Source organism: Bombina bombina, chromosome 9 (genome assembly GCF_027579735.1).
Source record: "Bombina bombina isolate aBomBom1 chromosome 9, aBomBom1.pri, whole genome shotgun sequence".
In the NCBI taxonomy this organism is placed as follows: Eukaryota; Metazoa; Chordata; class Amphibia; order Anura; family Bombinatoridae; genus Bombina; species Bombina bombina.
Genome location: NC_069507.1, coordinates 280,744,638 through 280,761,475, shown reverse-complemented (window position 1 = coordinate 280,761,475; position 16,838 = coordinate 280,744,638). Strand labels below are relative to the sequence as shown.

The 16,838-nt window shown below is 33.1% G+C and overlaps 1 protein-coding gene across 1 annotated transcript in view; it reads right to left on the bottom strand.

Moving 5' to 3' along the window:
• The window catches only part of LOC128640593 (leucine-rich repeat-containing protein 23-like), a 126,473-nt gene that overhangs the window by 92,794 nt on the left and 16,841 nt on the right, over positions 1–16,838 (bottom strand). The window contains exon 2 of the mRNA XM_053693064.1: positions 2,855–3,111. Within this exon, the coding sequence (XP_053549039.1) occupies positions 2,855–3,111 (257 nt within the window). The remainder of the gene's footprint in view (positions 1–2,854; positions 3,112–16,838) is intronic.

Below are 16,838 nucleotides of genomic sequence, written 5' to 3'. Positions count from 1 at the left end.
TTGTGATCTACAGCAATAGCTGGGAGGAACACTTAGTCCACCTTAGGCACCGTTTTGGACCACATCAGGGCTGCGGGCCTGACGCTGAAGCCCGACAAGTGCACTGTAGGGCGTTTGGAGGTCCAGTACCTTGGGCACCGAGTGGGCTGTGGGAATCAGAGGCCGGAGCCAGCCAAGATTGAGGCAGTCACTAACTGGCTGACCCCAAGACCAAAACCCAAGTTTTCGCCTTCCTTGGTACAGCAGGGTGCTACCATAAGTTTTCCCCAGCTATAGCACCCTGGCCAAACCCCTGACCGACCTGAAAACACTTACCCTGGCAAGTCCTTTGTTCCCTTGAGTGCAAGGCTGCCTTCCAGCAACTGAAGACAGTCTCTGCCCCTATCCTGGGCGCTCCTAACCCATCCAAACGTTTTTGTGTTCATACAGATGCCTCCATGTTTGGGTTGGGAGCAGTGCTGAGCCAGGTAGATGAGGAAGGCTGTGAACACCCTGTAGCCTACATCAGCAGAAAATGACTACCTCGGGAGGTAGGCTACGCGGCAGTTGAGAAGGAATGCTTGACACTGGTGTGGGCTCTCAAGAAACTGCAGCCATTCCTATACGGAAGGTCCTTCACAGTGCTCACCGACCACAACCCACTGGTATGGCTTAACCGGGTTTCCAGGGACAATGAACATCTGTTGCGGTGGAGCATAGCTTTGCAGCCCTTCAACTTTACAATTACATCTCGGCCGGGAAAGAGTGACGGCAATGCAGATAGCCTCTCCTGGCAAACTGAATTGGAATAGCACCAACGGAAAGCCCCAAGCCAACCTGTCAGGATCTAGTCGGGTCTGCCGGACTTTGAAGGGGGGAGCACTGTCATGAATACCAGGCTGCCATGGCTACCTCTTCCCCTTATTGTTGATTATTGTGTCCCCCACCAGCTTCCCTTGTATTGTTACCCTGATTGCACATTGTCATGGAAAAAGCTGATGCTCCGCCGCTTGGCCCCTTCCTGCCTTGTCGGAATTATGAAACTACTTACCGGCTGGGCTTGCTAGTGGTCCCCGCTGAACTTTACCCTAGGTCGCTTCAGAGGCCCTTTGCCCCAGAGCTCCGCTCTTTTAGGGATTTGCTAGGCCTTTGGTGGACAGGGGTTAGAGTGAGTGCTGAGGGGGAGCCTGCTCAGGAATCGGGGGGTTTGGACATCCCCCCACTTTAGGCTGTTCCTGAGTATCTTTGCCAGGCTGTCACTCCGGTCCCCAGTAATGGATTATGTTGCTTTTTGGACTGTACCATCTGGGGACCAGGAGCTTTCCAACTACACCCTTGAAAGGCCGCCGCTCCCCCGGGATCACCCTGAAACCGCGACCTAGATACTGTGGGGGTTTCTATATGACTATGGCTTCTATGGAGGCACCAGCCTGTCTGGAGGGACGGGAATGGCAGGATCAGATAAGGCTCTTATCAAGATGAGAATGTGTATATAAGCTGTGTGGTTTTCCCAATAAAGTCTGTTCGTGTTTCACCTTAATACTGGTCTTGTCTGGTTATTAGGTGGGCTCTTGCTAAAATCACGTTCTCCGCTCTACAGCTACATGTTCCAGGTACCGGAAGGACCCTTTTGGCGGAGCTACCCAGTCGGGGTAGCCAGAGGTCGTCACAGACACTAACCACAAGTAAACACACACTAACCACAAGTAAACACACACACCACAATTGTAGAAGGCACTGACAACACATACACACACCATAACTGTAGAACATACCAACCACACCTAAATACACACACCACAACTGTAGAACGTACCAACCACACCTAAATACACACACCACAACTGTAGAAAGTATCAACCACACCTAAACAAACACACACAACTACTGTAAAAGGTACCAACCCAACCTAAACACACACACAACAACTGTAGAAGGTACCAACCATACCTAAACACACACACCACAACTGTAGAAAATACCAACTACACCTAAACACAGATGGGTACAGAGACAGAGAGCAGATGGGTACAGGACAGAGAGCAGATGTGTACAGAGACAGAGAGCAGATGTGTACAGAGACAGAGACTGTAAAAGGTACCAACCCAACCTAAACACAAACACAACAACTGTAGAAGGTACCAACCATACCTAAACACACACACCACAACTGTAGAAGGTACCAACTACACCTAAACACAGATGGGTACAGAGACAGAGAGCAGATGGGTACAGGACAGAGAGCAGATGGGTACAGAGACAGAGAGCAGATGTGTACAGAGACAGAGAGCAAATGGGTACAGAGACAGAGAGCAGATGGGCACAGAGACAGAGAGCAGATGGGTACAGAGACAGAGAGCAGATGGGTACAGAGACAGAGAGAAGATGGGTACAAAGAAAGAGAGCAGATGGGTACAGAGACAGAGAGCAGATGGGTACAGAGACAGAGAGCAGATGGGTACAGAGACAGAGAGCAGATAGGAACAGAGACAGAGAGCAGATTGTACAGAGACAGAGAGCAGATGGGTACAGAGACAGAGAGCAGATGGGTGCAGAGACAGAGAGCATATGGGTACAGAGACAGAGAGCAGATGGGCACAGAGACAGAGAGCAGATGGGTACAGAGACAGAGAGCATATGGGTACAGAGACAGAGAGCAGATGGGCACAGAGACAGAGAGCAGATGGGTACAGAGACAGAGAGCAGATGGGTACAGAGACAGAGAGCAGATGGGAACAGAGACAGAGAGCAGATTGTACAGAGACAGAGAGCAGATGGGTACAGAGACAGAGAGCAGATGGGTACAGATACAGTGAGCAGAAGTATAATGGGACCCAAAACTAATTAACAAAAGAGATCACAGGACACCACTGACCAATTAAGCTGAGGGACTCAAGACGGGACTGTGCAACATCTTCCAGGCTGCGCATATGGTTCTGTGCAAAGCTGGCCTGCTGTAGGTATGGCAGGTCCCCTAACCCACTGACATTCAGCAGCTGGTTCTGATCAACACGTAAGGACAGAAGATGTGTTAGAGCTGCCAGTGGGGAAATGTCCCTCAAGAGATTCTGGGAAACATCCACATATCGCAGGTGTATAAAAGACCGGAGGATAGATATGTCTGTCAGTCCCCTGATGGAGAAAACATACTGTATTGTATATAGTCCTCTGATAGAGAAAACATACTGTACTGTATATAGTCATCAGATAGAGAAAACATACTGTATTGTATATAGTCCTCTAATAGAGAAAACATACTGTACTGTATTTAGTCCTCTGATAGAGAAAACATAATGCACTGTATATAGTCATCTGATAGACGAAACATACTGTACTGTATATAGTCATCTGATAGAGAAAACATACTGTACTGTATATAGTCCTCTGATACAGAAAATATACTGTATTGTATATAGTCCTCTGATACAGAAAATATACTGTTTTGTATATAGTCATCTGATAGAGAAAACATACTGTATTGTATATAGTCATCTGATAGAGAAAACATACTGTACTGTATATAGTCATCTGATAGAGAAAACATACTGTATTCTATATAGTCCTCTGATACAGAAAAAATACTGTTTTGTATATAGTCATCTGATAGAGAAAACATACTGTACTGTATATAGTCATCTGATAGAGAAAACATACTGTACTGTATATAGTCATATGATAGAGAAAACATACTGTACTGTATATAGTCATCTGATAGAGAAAACATACTGTATTGTATATAGTCCTCTGATAGAGAAAACATACTGTATTGTATATAGTCATCTGATAGAGAAAACATACTGTATTGTATATAGTCCTCTGATAGAGAAAACATACTGTATTGTATATAGTCCTCTGATAGAGAAAACATACTGTATTGTATATAGTCCTCTGATAGAGAAAACATACTGTATTGTATATAGTCATCTGATAGAGAAAACATACTGTACTGTATATAGTCATCTGATAGAGAAAATATACTGTATTGTATATAGTCATCTGATAGAGAAAACATACTGTATTGTATATAGTCATCTGATAGAGAAAACATACTGTATTGTATATAGTCATCTGATAGAGAAAACATACTGTATTGTATATAGTCATCTGATAGAGAAAACATACTGTACTGTATATAGTCACCTGATAGAGAAAACATACTGTACTGTATATAGTCATCTGATAGAGAAAACATACTGTATTGTATATAGTCATCTGATAGAGAAAACATAATGCACTGTATATAGTCATCTGATAGAGAAAGCATACTGTACTGTATATAGTCACCTGATAGAGAAAACATACTGTACTGTATATAGTCCTCTGATACAGAAAATATACTGTTTTGTATATAGTCATCTGATAGAGAAAACATACTGTACTGTATATAGTCATCAGATAGAGAAAACATAATGCACTGTATATAGTCCCCTGATGGAGAAAACATACTGTACTGTATATAGTCATCTGATAGAGAAAACATACTGTATTGTATATAGTCATCTGATATAGAAAATATACTGTTTTGTATATAGTCATCTGATAGAGAAAACATACTGTATTGTATATAGTCATCTGATAGAGAAAACATACTGTACTGTATATAGTCATCTGATAGAGAAAACATACTGTACTGTATATAGTCATCTGATAGAGAAAACATACTGTACTGTATATAGTCCTCTGATACAGAAAATATACTGTATTGTATATAGTCCTCTGATACAGAAAATATACTGTTTTGTATATAGTCATCTGATAGAGAAAACATACTGTACTGTATATAGTCCTCTGATAGAGAAAACATAATGCACTGTATATAGTCATCTGATAGAGAAAACATACTGTACTGTATATAGTCATCTGATAGAGAAAACATACTGTACTGTATATAGTCATCTGATAGAGAAAACATACTGTACTGTATATAGTCATATGATAGAGAAAATATACTGTATTGTATATAGTCATCTGATAGAGAAAATATACTGTTTTGTATATAGTCATCTGATAGAGAAAACATAATGCACTGTATATAATCCTCTGATAGAGAAAACATACTGTATTGTATATAGTCATCTGATAGAGAAAACAAAATGCACTGTATATAGTCATCTGATAGAGAAAACATACTGTACTGTATATAGTCATCTGATAGAGAAAACATACTGTACTGTATATAGTCATCTGATAGAGAAAACATACTGTACTGTATATAGTCATATGATAGAGAAAATATACTGTATTGTATATAGTCATCTGATAGAGAAAATATACTGTTTTGTATATAGTCATCTGATAGAGAAAACATAATGCACTGTATATAGTCATCTGATAGAGAAAACATACTGTACTGTATATAGTCATCTGATAGAGAAAACATACTGTACTATATATAGTCATCTGATAGAGAAAACATACTGTACTGTATATAGTCATCTGATAGAGAAAACATACTGTACTGTATATAGTCATCTGATAGAGAAAATATACTGTATTGTATATAGTCCTCTGATACAGAAAATATACTGTTTTGTATATAGTCATCTGATAGAGAAAACATACTGTACTGTATATAGTCATATGATAGAGAAAATATACTGTATTGAATATAGTCATCTGATAGAGAAAATATACTGTTTTGTATATAGTCATCTGATAGAGAAAACATAATGCACTGTATATAGTCATCTGATAGAGAAAACATACTGTACTGTATATAGTCATCTGATAGAGAAAACATACTGTACTGTATATAGTCATATGATAGAGAAAACATACTGTATTGTATATAGTCCTCTGATACAGAAAATATACTGTTTTGTATATAGTCATCTGATAGAGAAAACATACTGTACTGTATATAGTCATCTGATAGAGAAAACATACTGTACTTTATATAGTCATCTGATAAAGAAAATATACTGTATTGTATATAGTCCTCTGATACAGAAAATATACTGTTTTGTATATAGTCATCTGATAGAGAAAACATACTGTACTGTATATAGTCCTCTGATAGAGAAAACATACTGTACTGTATATAGTCATCAGATAGAGAAAACATAATGCACTGTATATACTCATCTGATAGAGAAAACATACTGTACTGTATATAGTCCTCTGATAGAGAAAACATACTGTATTGTATATAGTCATATGATAGAGAAAACATACTGTACTGTATATAGTCCTCTGATAGAGAAAACATACTGTATTGTATATAGTCATCTGATAGAGAAAACATAATGCACTGTATATAGTCATCTGATAGAGAAAACATACTGTACTGTATATAGTCCTCTGATACAGAAAATATACTGTTTTGTATATAGTCATCTGATAGAGAAAACATACTGTATTGTATATAGTCATCTGATAGAGAAAACATACTGTATTGTATATAGTCATCTGATAAAGAAAACATACTGTACTGTATATAGTCCTCTGATAGAGAAAACATACTGTACTGTATATAGTCATCTGATAGAGAAAATATACTGTACTGTATATAGTCATCTGATATAGAAAACATACTGTACTGTATATAGTCATCTGATAGAGAAAACATACTGTACTGTATATAGTCATCTGATAGAGAAAACATACTGTATTGTATATAGTCCTCTGATAGAGAAAACATACTGTACTGTATATAGTCATATGATAGAGAAAACATACTGTACTGTATATAGTCATCTGATAGAGAAAACATACTGTATTGTATATAGTAGTCCTCTGATAGAGAAAACATACTGTAATGTATATAGTCATCTGATAGAGAAAACATACTGTACTGTATATAGTCATATGATAGAGAAAACATACTGTACTGTATATAGTCATCTGATAGAGAAAACATACTGTATTGTATATAGTCCTCTGATAGAGAAAACATACTGTATTGTATATAGTCATCTGATAGAGAAAACATACTGTATTGTATATAGTCCTCTGATAGAGAAAACATACTGTATTGTATATAGTCCTCTGATAGAGAAAACATACTGTATTGTATATAGTCCTCTGATAGAGAAAACATACTGTATTGTATATAGTCATCTGATAGAGAAAACATACTGTACTGTATATAGTCATCTGATAGAGAAAATATACTGTATTGTATATAGTCATCTGATAGAGAAAACATACTGTATTGTATATAGTCATCTGATAAAGAAAACATACTGTACTGTATATAGTCCTCTGATAGAGAAAACATACTGTACTGTATATAGTCATCTGATAGAGAAAACATACTGTATTGTATATAGTCCTCTGATAGAGAAAACATACTGTATTGTATATAGTCCTCTGATAGAGAAAACATACTGTATTGTATATAGTCCTCTGATAGAGAAAACATACTGTATTGTATATAGTCATCTGATAGAGAAAACATACTGTACTGTATATAGTCATCTGATAGAGAAAACATACTGTATTGTATATAGTCATCTGATAGAGAAAACATACTGTACTGTATATAGTCATCTGATAGAGAAAACATACTGTATTGTATATAGTCCTCTGATACAGAAAATATACTGTTTTGTATATAGTCATCTGATAGAGAAAACATACTGTACTGTATATAGTCCTCTGATACAGAAAATATACTGTTTTGTATATAGTCATCTGATAGAGAAAACAATGCACTGTATATAGTCATCTGATAGAGAAAACATACTGTATTGTATATAGTCATCTGATAGAGAAAACATACTGTATTGTATATAGTCATCTGATAAAGAAAACATACTGTACTGTATATAGTCCTATGATAGAGAAAACATACTGTATATAGTCATCTGATAGAGAAAACATACTGTATTGTATATAGTCCTCTGATAGAGAAAACATACTGTATTGTATATAGTCCTCTGATAGAGAAAACATACTGTATTGTATATAGTCCTCTGATAGAGAAAACATACTGTACTGTATATAGTCATCTGATAGAGAAAACATACTGTATTGTATATAGTCATCTGATAGAGAAAACATACTGTACTGTATATAGTCATCTGATACAGAAAATATACTGTTTTGTATATAGTCATCTGATAGAGAAAACATACTGTATTGTATATAGTCCTCTGATACAGAAAATATACTGTTTTGTATATAGTCCTCTGATAGAGAAAACATAATGCACTGTATATAGTCATCTGATAGAGAAAACATACTGTACTGTATATAGTCATCAGATAGAGAAAACATACTGTACTGTATATAGTCATCTGATAGAGAAAACATAATTTACTGTATATAGTCATCTGATAGAGAAAACATAATGTACTGTATATAGTCCTCTGATACAGAAAATATACTGTTTTGTATATAGTCATCTGATAGAGAAAACATACTGTATTGTATATAGTCATCTGATAGAGAAAACATACTGTATTGTATATAGTCATCAGATAGAGAAAACATAATGCACTGTATATAATCATATGATAGAGAAAACATACTGTACTGTATATAGTCATCTGATAGAGAAAACATACTGTACTGTATATAGTCATCTGATAGAGAAAACATACTGTACTGTATATAGTCATCTGATAGAGAAAACATACTGTACTGTATATAGTCATCTGATAGAGAAAACATACTGTACTGTATATAGTCATCTGATAGAGAAAACATACTGTACTGTATATAGTCATCTGATAGAGAAAATATACTGTACTGTATATAGTCCTCTGATACAGAAAATATACTGTTTTGTATATAGTCATCTGATAGAGAAAACATACTGTACTGTATATAGTCCTCTGATAGAGAAAACATAATGCACTGTATATAGTCATCTGATAGAGAAAACATACTGTACTGTATATAGTCATCTGATAGAGAAAACATACTGTACTGTATATAGTCATCTGATAGAGAAAACATACTGTACTGTATATAGTCATATGATAGAGAAAATATACTGTATTGTATATAGTCATCTGATAGAGAAAATATACTGTTTTGTATATAGTCATCTGATAGAGAAAACATACTGTATTGTATATAGTCCTCTGATAGAGAAAACATACTGTATTGTATATAGTCCTCTGATAGAGAAAACATACTGTATTGTATATAGTCCTCTGATAGAGAAAACATACTGTACTGTATATAGTCATCTGATAGAGAAAACATACTGTATTGTATATAGTCATCTGATAGAGAAAACATACTGTACTGTATATAGTCATCTGATACAGAAAATATACTGTTTTGTATATAGTCATCTGATAGAGAAAACATACTGTATTGTATATAGTCCTCTGATACAGAAAATATACTGTTTTGTATATAGTCCTCTGATAGAGAAAACATAATGCACTGTATATAGTCATCTGATAGAGAAAACATACTGTACTGTATATAGTCATCAGATAGAGAAAACATACTGTACTGTATATAGTCATCTGATAGAGAAAACATAATTTACTGTATATAGTCATCTGATAGAGAAAACATAATGTACTGTATATAGTCCTCTGATACAGAAAATATACTGTTTTGTATATAGTCATCTGATAGAGAAAACATACTGTATTGTATATAGTCATCTGATAGAGAAAACATACTGTATTGTATATAGTCATCAGATAGAGAAAACATAATGCACTGTATATAATCATATGATAGAGAAAACATACTGTACTGTATATAGTCATCTGATAGAGAAAACATACTGTACTGTATATAGTCATCTGATAGAGAAAACATACTGTACTGTATATAGTCATCTGATAGATAAAACATACTGTACTGTATATAGTCATCTGATAGAGAAAACATACTGTACTGTATATAGTCATCTGATAGAGAAAACATACTGTACTGTATATAGTCATCTGATAGAGAAAATATACTGTACTGTATATAGTCCTCTGATACAGAAAATATACTGTTTTGTATATAGTCATCTGATAGAGAAAACATACTGTACTGTATATAGTCCTCTGATAGAGAAAACATAATGCACTGTATATAGTCATCTGATAGAGAAAACATACTGTACTGTATATAGTCATCTGATAGAGAAAACATACTGTACTGTATATAGTCATCTGATAGAGAAAACATACTGTACTGTATATAGTCATATGATAGAGAAAATATACTGTATTGTATATAGTCATCTGATAGAGAAAATATACTGTTTTGTATATAGTCATCTGATAGAGAAAACATAATGCACTGTATATAATCCTCTGATAGAGAAAACATACTGTATTGTATATAGTCATCTGATAGAGAAAACAAAATGCACTGTATATAGTCATCTGATAGAGAAAACATACTGTACTGTATATAGTCATCTGATAGAGAAAACATACTGTACTGTATATAGTCATCAGATAGAGAAAACATACTGTACTGTATATAGTCATCTGATAGAGAAAACATAATTTACTGTATATAGTCATCTGATAGAGAAAACATAATGTACTGTATATAGTCCTCTGATACAGAAAATATACTGTTTTGTATATAGTCATCTGATAGAGAAAACATACTGTATTGTATATAGTCATCTGATAGAGAAAACATACTGTACTGTATATAGTCATCTGATAGAGAAAACATACTGTACTGTATATAGTCATCTGATAGAGAAAATATACTGTAATGTATATAGTCATCTGATAGAGAAAAGATATTGAATTGAATATAGTCATCTGATAGAGAAAATATACTGTACTGTATATAGTCCTCTGATAGAGAAAACATACTGTACTGTATATAGTCCTCTGATAGAGAAAACATACTGTACTGTATATAGTCCTCTGATACAGAAAATATACTGTTTTGTATATAGTCATCTGATAGAGAAAACATACTGTACTGTATATAGTCCTCTGATAGAGAAAACATAATGCACTGTATATAGTCATCTGATAGAGAAAACATACTGTACTGTATATAGTCATCTGATAGAGAAAACATACTGTACTGTATATAGTCATCTGATAGAGAAAACATACTGTACTGTATATAGTCATCTGATAGAGAAAATATACTGTATTGTATATAGTCATCTGATAGAGAAAATATACTGTTTTGTATATAGTCATCTGATAGAGAAAACATAATGCACTGTATATAATCCTCTGATAGAGAAAACATACTGTATTGTATATAGTCATCTGATAGAGAAAACAAAATGCACTGTATATAGTCATCTGATAGAGAAAACATACTGTACTGTATATAGTCATCTGATAGAGAAAACATACTGTACTGTATATAGTCATATGATAGAGAAAATATACTGTATTGTATACAGTCATCTGATAGAGAAAACATAATGCACTGTATATAGTCATCTGATAGAGAAAATATACTGTACTGTATATAGTCATCTGATAGAGAAAACATATTGAATTGAATATAGTCATCTGATAGAGAAAATATACTGTACTGTATATAGTCCTCTGATAGAGAAAACATACTGTACTGTATATAGTCCTCTGATAGAGAAAACATACTGTACTGTATATAGTCCTCTGATACAGAAAATATACTGTTTTGTATATAGTCATCTGATAGAGAAAACATACTGTACTGTATATAGTCCTCTGATAGAGAAAACATAATGCACTGTATATAGTCATCTGATAGAGAAAACATACTGTACTGTATATATTCATCTGATAGAGAAAACATACTGTACTGTATATAGTCATCTGATAGAGAAAACATACTGTACTGTATATAGTCATCTGATAGAGAAAATATACTGTTTTGTATATAGTCATCTGATAGAGAAAACATACTGTATTGTATATAGTCCTCTGATAGAGAAAACATACTGTACTGTATATAGTCATCTGATAGAGAAAACATACTGTACTGTATATAGTCATCTGATAGAGAAAACATAATGCACTGTATATAATCCTCTGATAGAGAAAACATACTGTATTGTATATAGTCATCTGATAGAGAAAACAAAATGCACTGTATATAGTCATCTGATAGAGAAAACATACTGTACTGTATATAGTCATCTGATAGAGAAAACATACTGTACTGTATATAGTCATATGATAGAGAAAATATACTGTATTGTATACAGTCATCTGATAGAGAAAACATAATGCACTGTATATAGTCATCTGATAGAGAAAACATACTGTACTGTATATAGTCATCTGATAGAGAAAACATACTGTACTGTATATAGTCATCTGATAGAGAAAATATACTGTATTGTATATAGTCCTCTGATACAGAAAATATACTGTTTTGTATATAGTCATCTGATAGAGAAAACATACTGTACTGTATATAGTCATATGATAGAGAAAATATACTGTATTGAATATAGTCATCTGATAGAGAAAATATACTGTTTTGTATATAGTCATCTGATAGAGAAAACATAATGCACTGTATATAGTCATCTGATAGAGAAAACATACTGTACTGTATATAGTCATCTGATAGAGAAAACATACTGTACTGTATATAGTCATATGATAGAGAAAACATACTGTATTGTATATAGTCCTCTGATACAGAAAATATACTGTTTTGTATATAGTCATCTGATAGAGAAAACATACTGTACTGTATATAGTCATCTGATAGAGAAAACATACTGTACTTTATATAGTCATCTGATAAAGAAAATATACTGTATTGTATATAGTCCTCTGATACAGAAAATATACTGTTTTGTATATAGTCATCTGATAGAGAAAACATACTGTACTGTATATAGTCCTCTGATAGAGAAAACATACTGTACTGTATATAGTCATCAGATAGAGAAAACATAATGCACTGTATATACTCATCTGATAGAGAAAACATACTGTACTGTATATAGTCCTCTGATAGAGAAAACATACTGTATTGTATATAGTCATATGATAGAGAAAACATACTGTACTGTATATAGTCCTCTGATAGAGAAAACATACTGTATTGTATATAGTCATCTGATAGAGAAAACATAATGCACTGTATATAGTCATCTGATAGAGAAAACATACTGTACTGTATATAGTCCTCTGATACAGAAAATATACTGTTTTGTATATAGTCATCTGATAGAGAAAACATACTGTATTGTATATAGTCATCTGATAGAGAAAACATACTGTATTGTATATAGTCATCTGATAAAGAAAACATACTGTACTGTATATAGTCCTCTGATAGAGAAAACATACTGTACTGTATATAGTCATCTGATAGAGAAAATATACTGTACTGTATATAGTCATCTGATATAGAAAACATACTGTACTGTATATAGTCATCTGATAGAGAAAACATACTGTACTGTATATAGTCATCTGATAGAGAAAACATACTGTATTGTATATAGTCCTCTGATAGAGAAAACATACTGTACTGTATATAGTCATATGATAGAGAAAACATACTGTACTGTATATAGTCATCTGATAGAGAAAACATACTGTATTGTATATAGTAGTCCTCTGATAGAGAAAACATACTGTAATGTATATAGTCATCTGATAGAGAAAACATACTGTACTGTATATAGTCATATGATAGAGAAAACATACTGTACTGTATATAGTCATCTGATAGAGAAAACATACTGTATTGTATATAGTCCTCTGATAGAGAAAACATACTGTATTGTATATAGTCATCTGATAGAGAAAACATACTGTATTGTATATAGTCCTCTGATAGAGAAAACATACTGTATTGTATATAGTCCTCTGATAGAGAAAACATACTGTATTGTATATAGTCCTCTGATAGAGAAAACATACTGTATTGTATATAGTCATCTGATAGAGAAAACATACTGTACTGTATATAGTCATCTGATAGAGAAAATATACTGTATTGTATATAGTCATCTGATAGAGAAAACATACTGTATTGTATATAGTCATCTGATAAAGAAAACATACTGTACTGTATATAGTCCTCTGATAGAGAAAACATACTGTACTGTATATAGTCATCTGATAGAGAAAACATACTGTATTGTATATAGTCCTCTGATAGAGAAAACATACTGTATTGTATATAGTCCTCTGATAGAGAAAACATACTGTATTGTATATAGTCCTCTGATAGAGAAAACATACTGTATTGTATATAGTCATCTGATAGAGAAAACATACTGTACTGTATATAGTCATCTGATAGAGAAAACATACTGTATTGTATATAGTCATCTGATAGAGAAAACATACTGTACTGTATATAGTCATCTGATAGAGAAAACATACTGTATTGTATATAGTCCTCTGATACAGAAAATATACTGTTTTGTATATAGTCATCTGATAGAGAAAACATACTGTACTGTATATAGTCCTCTGATACAGAAAATATACTGTTTTGTATATAGTCATCTGATAGAGAAAACAATGCACTGTATATAGTCATCTGATAGAGAAAACATACTGTATTGTATATAGTCATCTGATAGAGAAAACATACTGTATTGTATATAGTCATCTGATAAAGAAAACATACTGTACTGTATATAGTCCTATGATAGAGAAAACATACTGTATATAGTCATCTGATAGAGAAAACATACTGTATTGTATATAGTCCTCTGATAGAGAAAACATACTGTATTGTATATAGTCCTCTGATAGAGAAAACATACTGTATTGTATATAGTCCTCTGATAGAGAAAACATACTGTACTGTATATAGTCATCTGATAGAGAAAACATACTGTATTGTATATAGTCATCTGATAGAGAAAACATACTGTACTGTATATAGTCATCTGATACAGAAAATATACTGTTTTGTATATAGTCATCTGATAGAGAAAACATACTGTATTGTATATAGTCCTCTGATACAGAAAATATACTGTTTTGTATATAGTCCTCTGATAGAGAAAACATACTGTACTGTATATAGTCATCAGATAGAGAAAACATACTGTACTGTATATAGTCATCTGATAGAGAAAACATAATTTACTGTATATAGTCATCTGATAGAGAAAACATAATGTACTGTATATAGTCCTCTGATACAGAAAATATACTGTTTTGTATATAGTCATCTGATAGAGAAAACATACTGTATTGTATATAGTCATCTGATAGAGAAAACATACTGTATTGTATATAGTCATCAGATAGAGAAAACATAATGCACTGTATATAATCATATGATAGAGAAAACATACTGTACTGTATATAGTCATCTGATAGAGAAAACATACTGTACTGTATATAGTCATCTGATAGAGAAAACATACTGTACTGTATATAGTCATCTGATAGATAAAACATACTGTACTGTATATAGTCATCTGATAGAGAAAACATACTGTACTGTATATAGTCATCTGATAGAGAAAACATACTGTACTGTATATAGTCATCTGATAGAGAAAATATACTGTACTGTATATAGTCCTCTGATACAGAAAATATACTGTTTTGTATATAGTCATCTGATAGAGAAAACATACTGTACTGTATATAGTCCTCTGATAGAGAAAACATAATGCACTGTATATAGTCATCTGATAGAGAAAACATACTGTACTGTATATAGTCATCTGATAGAGAAAACATACTGTACTGTATATAGTCATCTGATAGAGAAAACATACTGTACTGTATATAGTCATATGATAGAGAAAATATACTGTATTGTATATAGTCATCTGATAGAGAAAATATACTGTTTTGTATATAGTCATCTGATAGAGAAAACATAATGCACTGTATATAATCCTCTGATAGAGAAAACATACTGTATTGTATATAGTCATCTGATAGAGAAAACAAAATGCACTGTATATAGTCATCTGATAGAGAAAACATACTGTACTGTATATAGTCATCTGATAGAGAAAACATACTGTACTGTATATAGTCATCAGATAGAGAAAACATACTGTACTGTATATAGTCATCTGATAGAGAAAACATAATTTACTGTATATAGTCATCTGATAGAGAAAACATAATGTACTGTATATAGTCCTCTGATACAGAAAATATACTGTTTTGTATATAGTCATCTGATAGAGAAAACATACTGTATTGTATATAGTCATCTGATAGAGAAAACATACTGTATTGTGTATAGTCATCAGATAGAGAAAACATACTGTACTGTATATAGTCATCTGATAGAGAAAACATACTGTACTGTATATAGTCATCTGATAGAGAAAACATACTGTACTGTATATAGTCATCTGATAGAGAAAATATACTGTAATGTATATAGTCATCTGATAGAGAAAAGATATTGAATTGAATATAGTCATCTGATAGAGAAAATATACTGTACTGTATATAGTCCTCTGATAGAGAAAACATACTGTACTGTATATAGTCCTCTGATAGAGAAAACATACTGTACTGTATATAGTCCTCTGATACAGAAAATATACTGTTTTGTATATAGTCATCTGATAGAGAAAACATACTGTACTGTATATAGTCCTCTGATAGAGAAAACATAATGCACTGTATATAGTCATCTGATAGAGAAAACATACTGTACTGTATATAGTCATCTGATAGAGAAAACATACTGTACTGTATATAGTCATCTGATAGAGAAAACATACTGTACTGTATATAGTCATATGATAGAGAAAATATACTGTATTGTATATAGTCATCTGATAGAGAAAATATACTGTTTTGTATATAGTCATCTGATAGAGAAAACATAATGCACTGTATATAATCCTCTGATAGAGAAAACATACTGTATTGTATATAGTCATCTGATAGAGAAAACAAAATGCACTGTATATAGTCATCTGATAGAGAAAACATACTGTACTGTATATAGTCATCTGATAGAGAAAACATACTGTACTGTATATAGTCATATGATAGAGAAAATATACT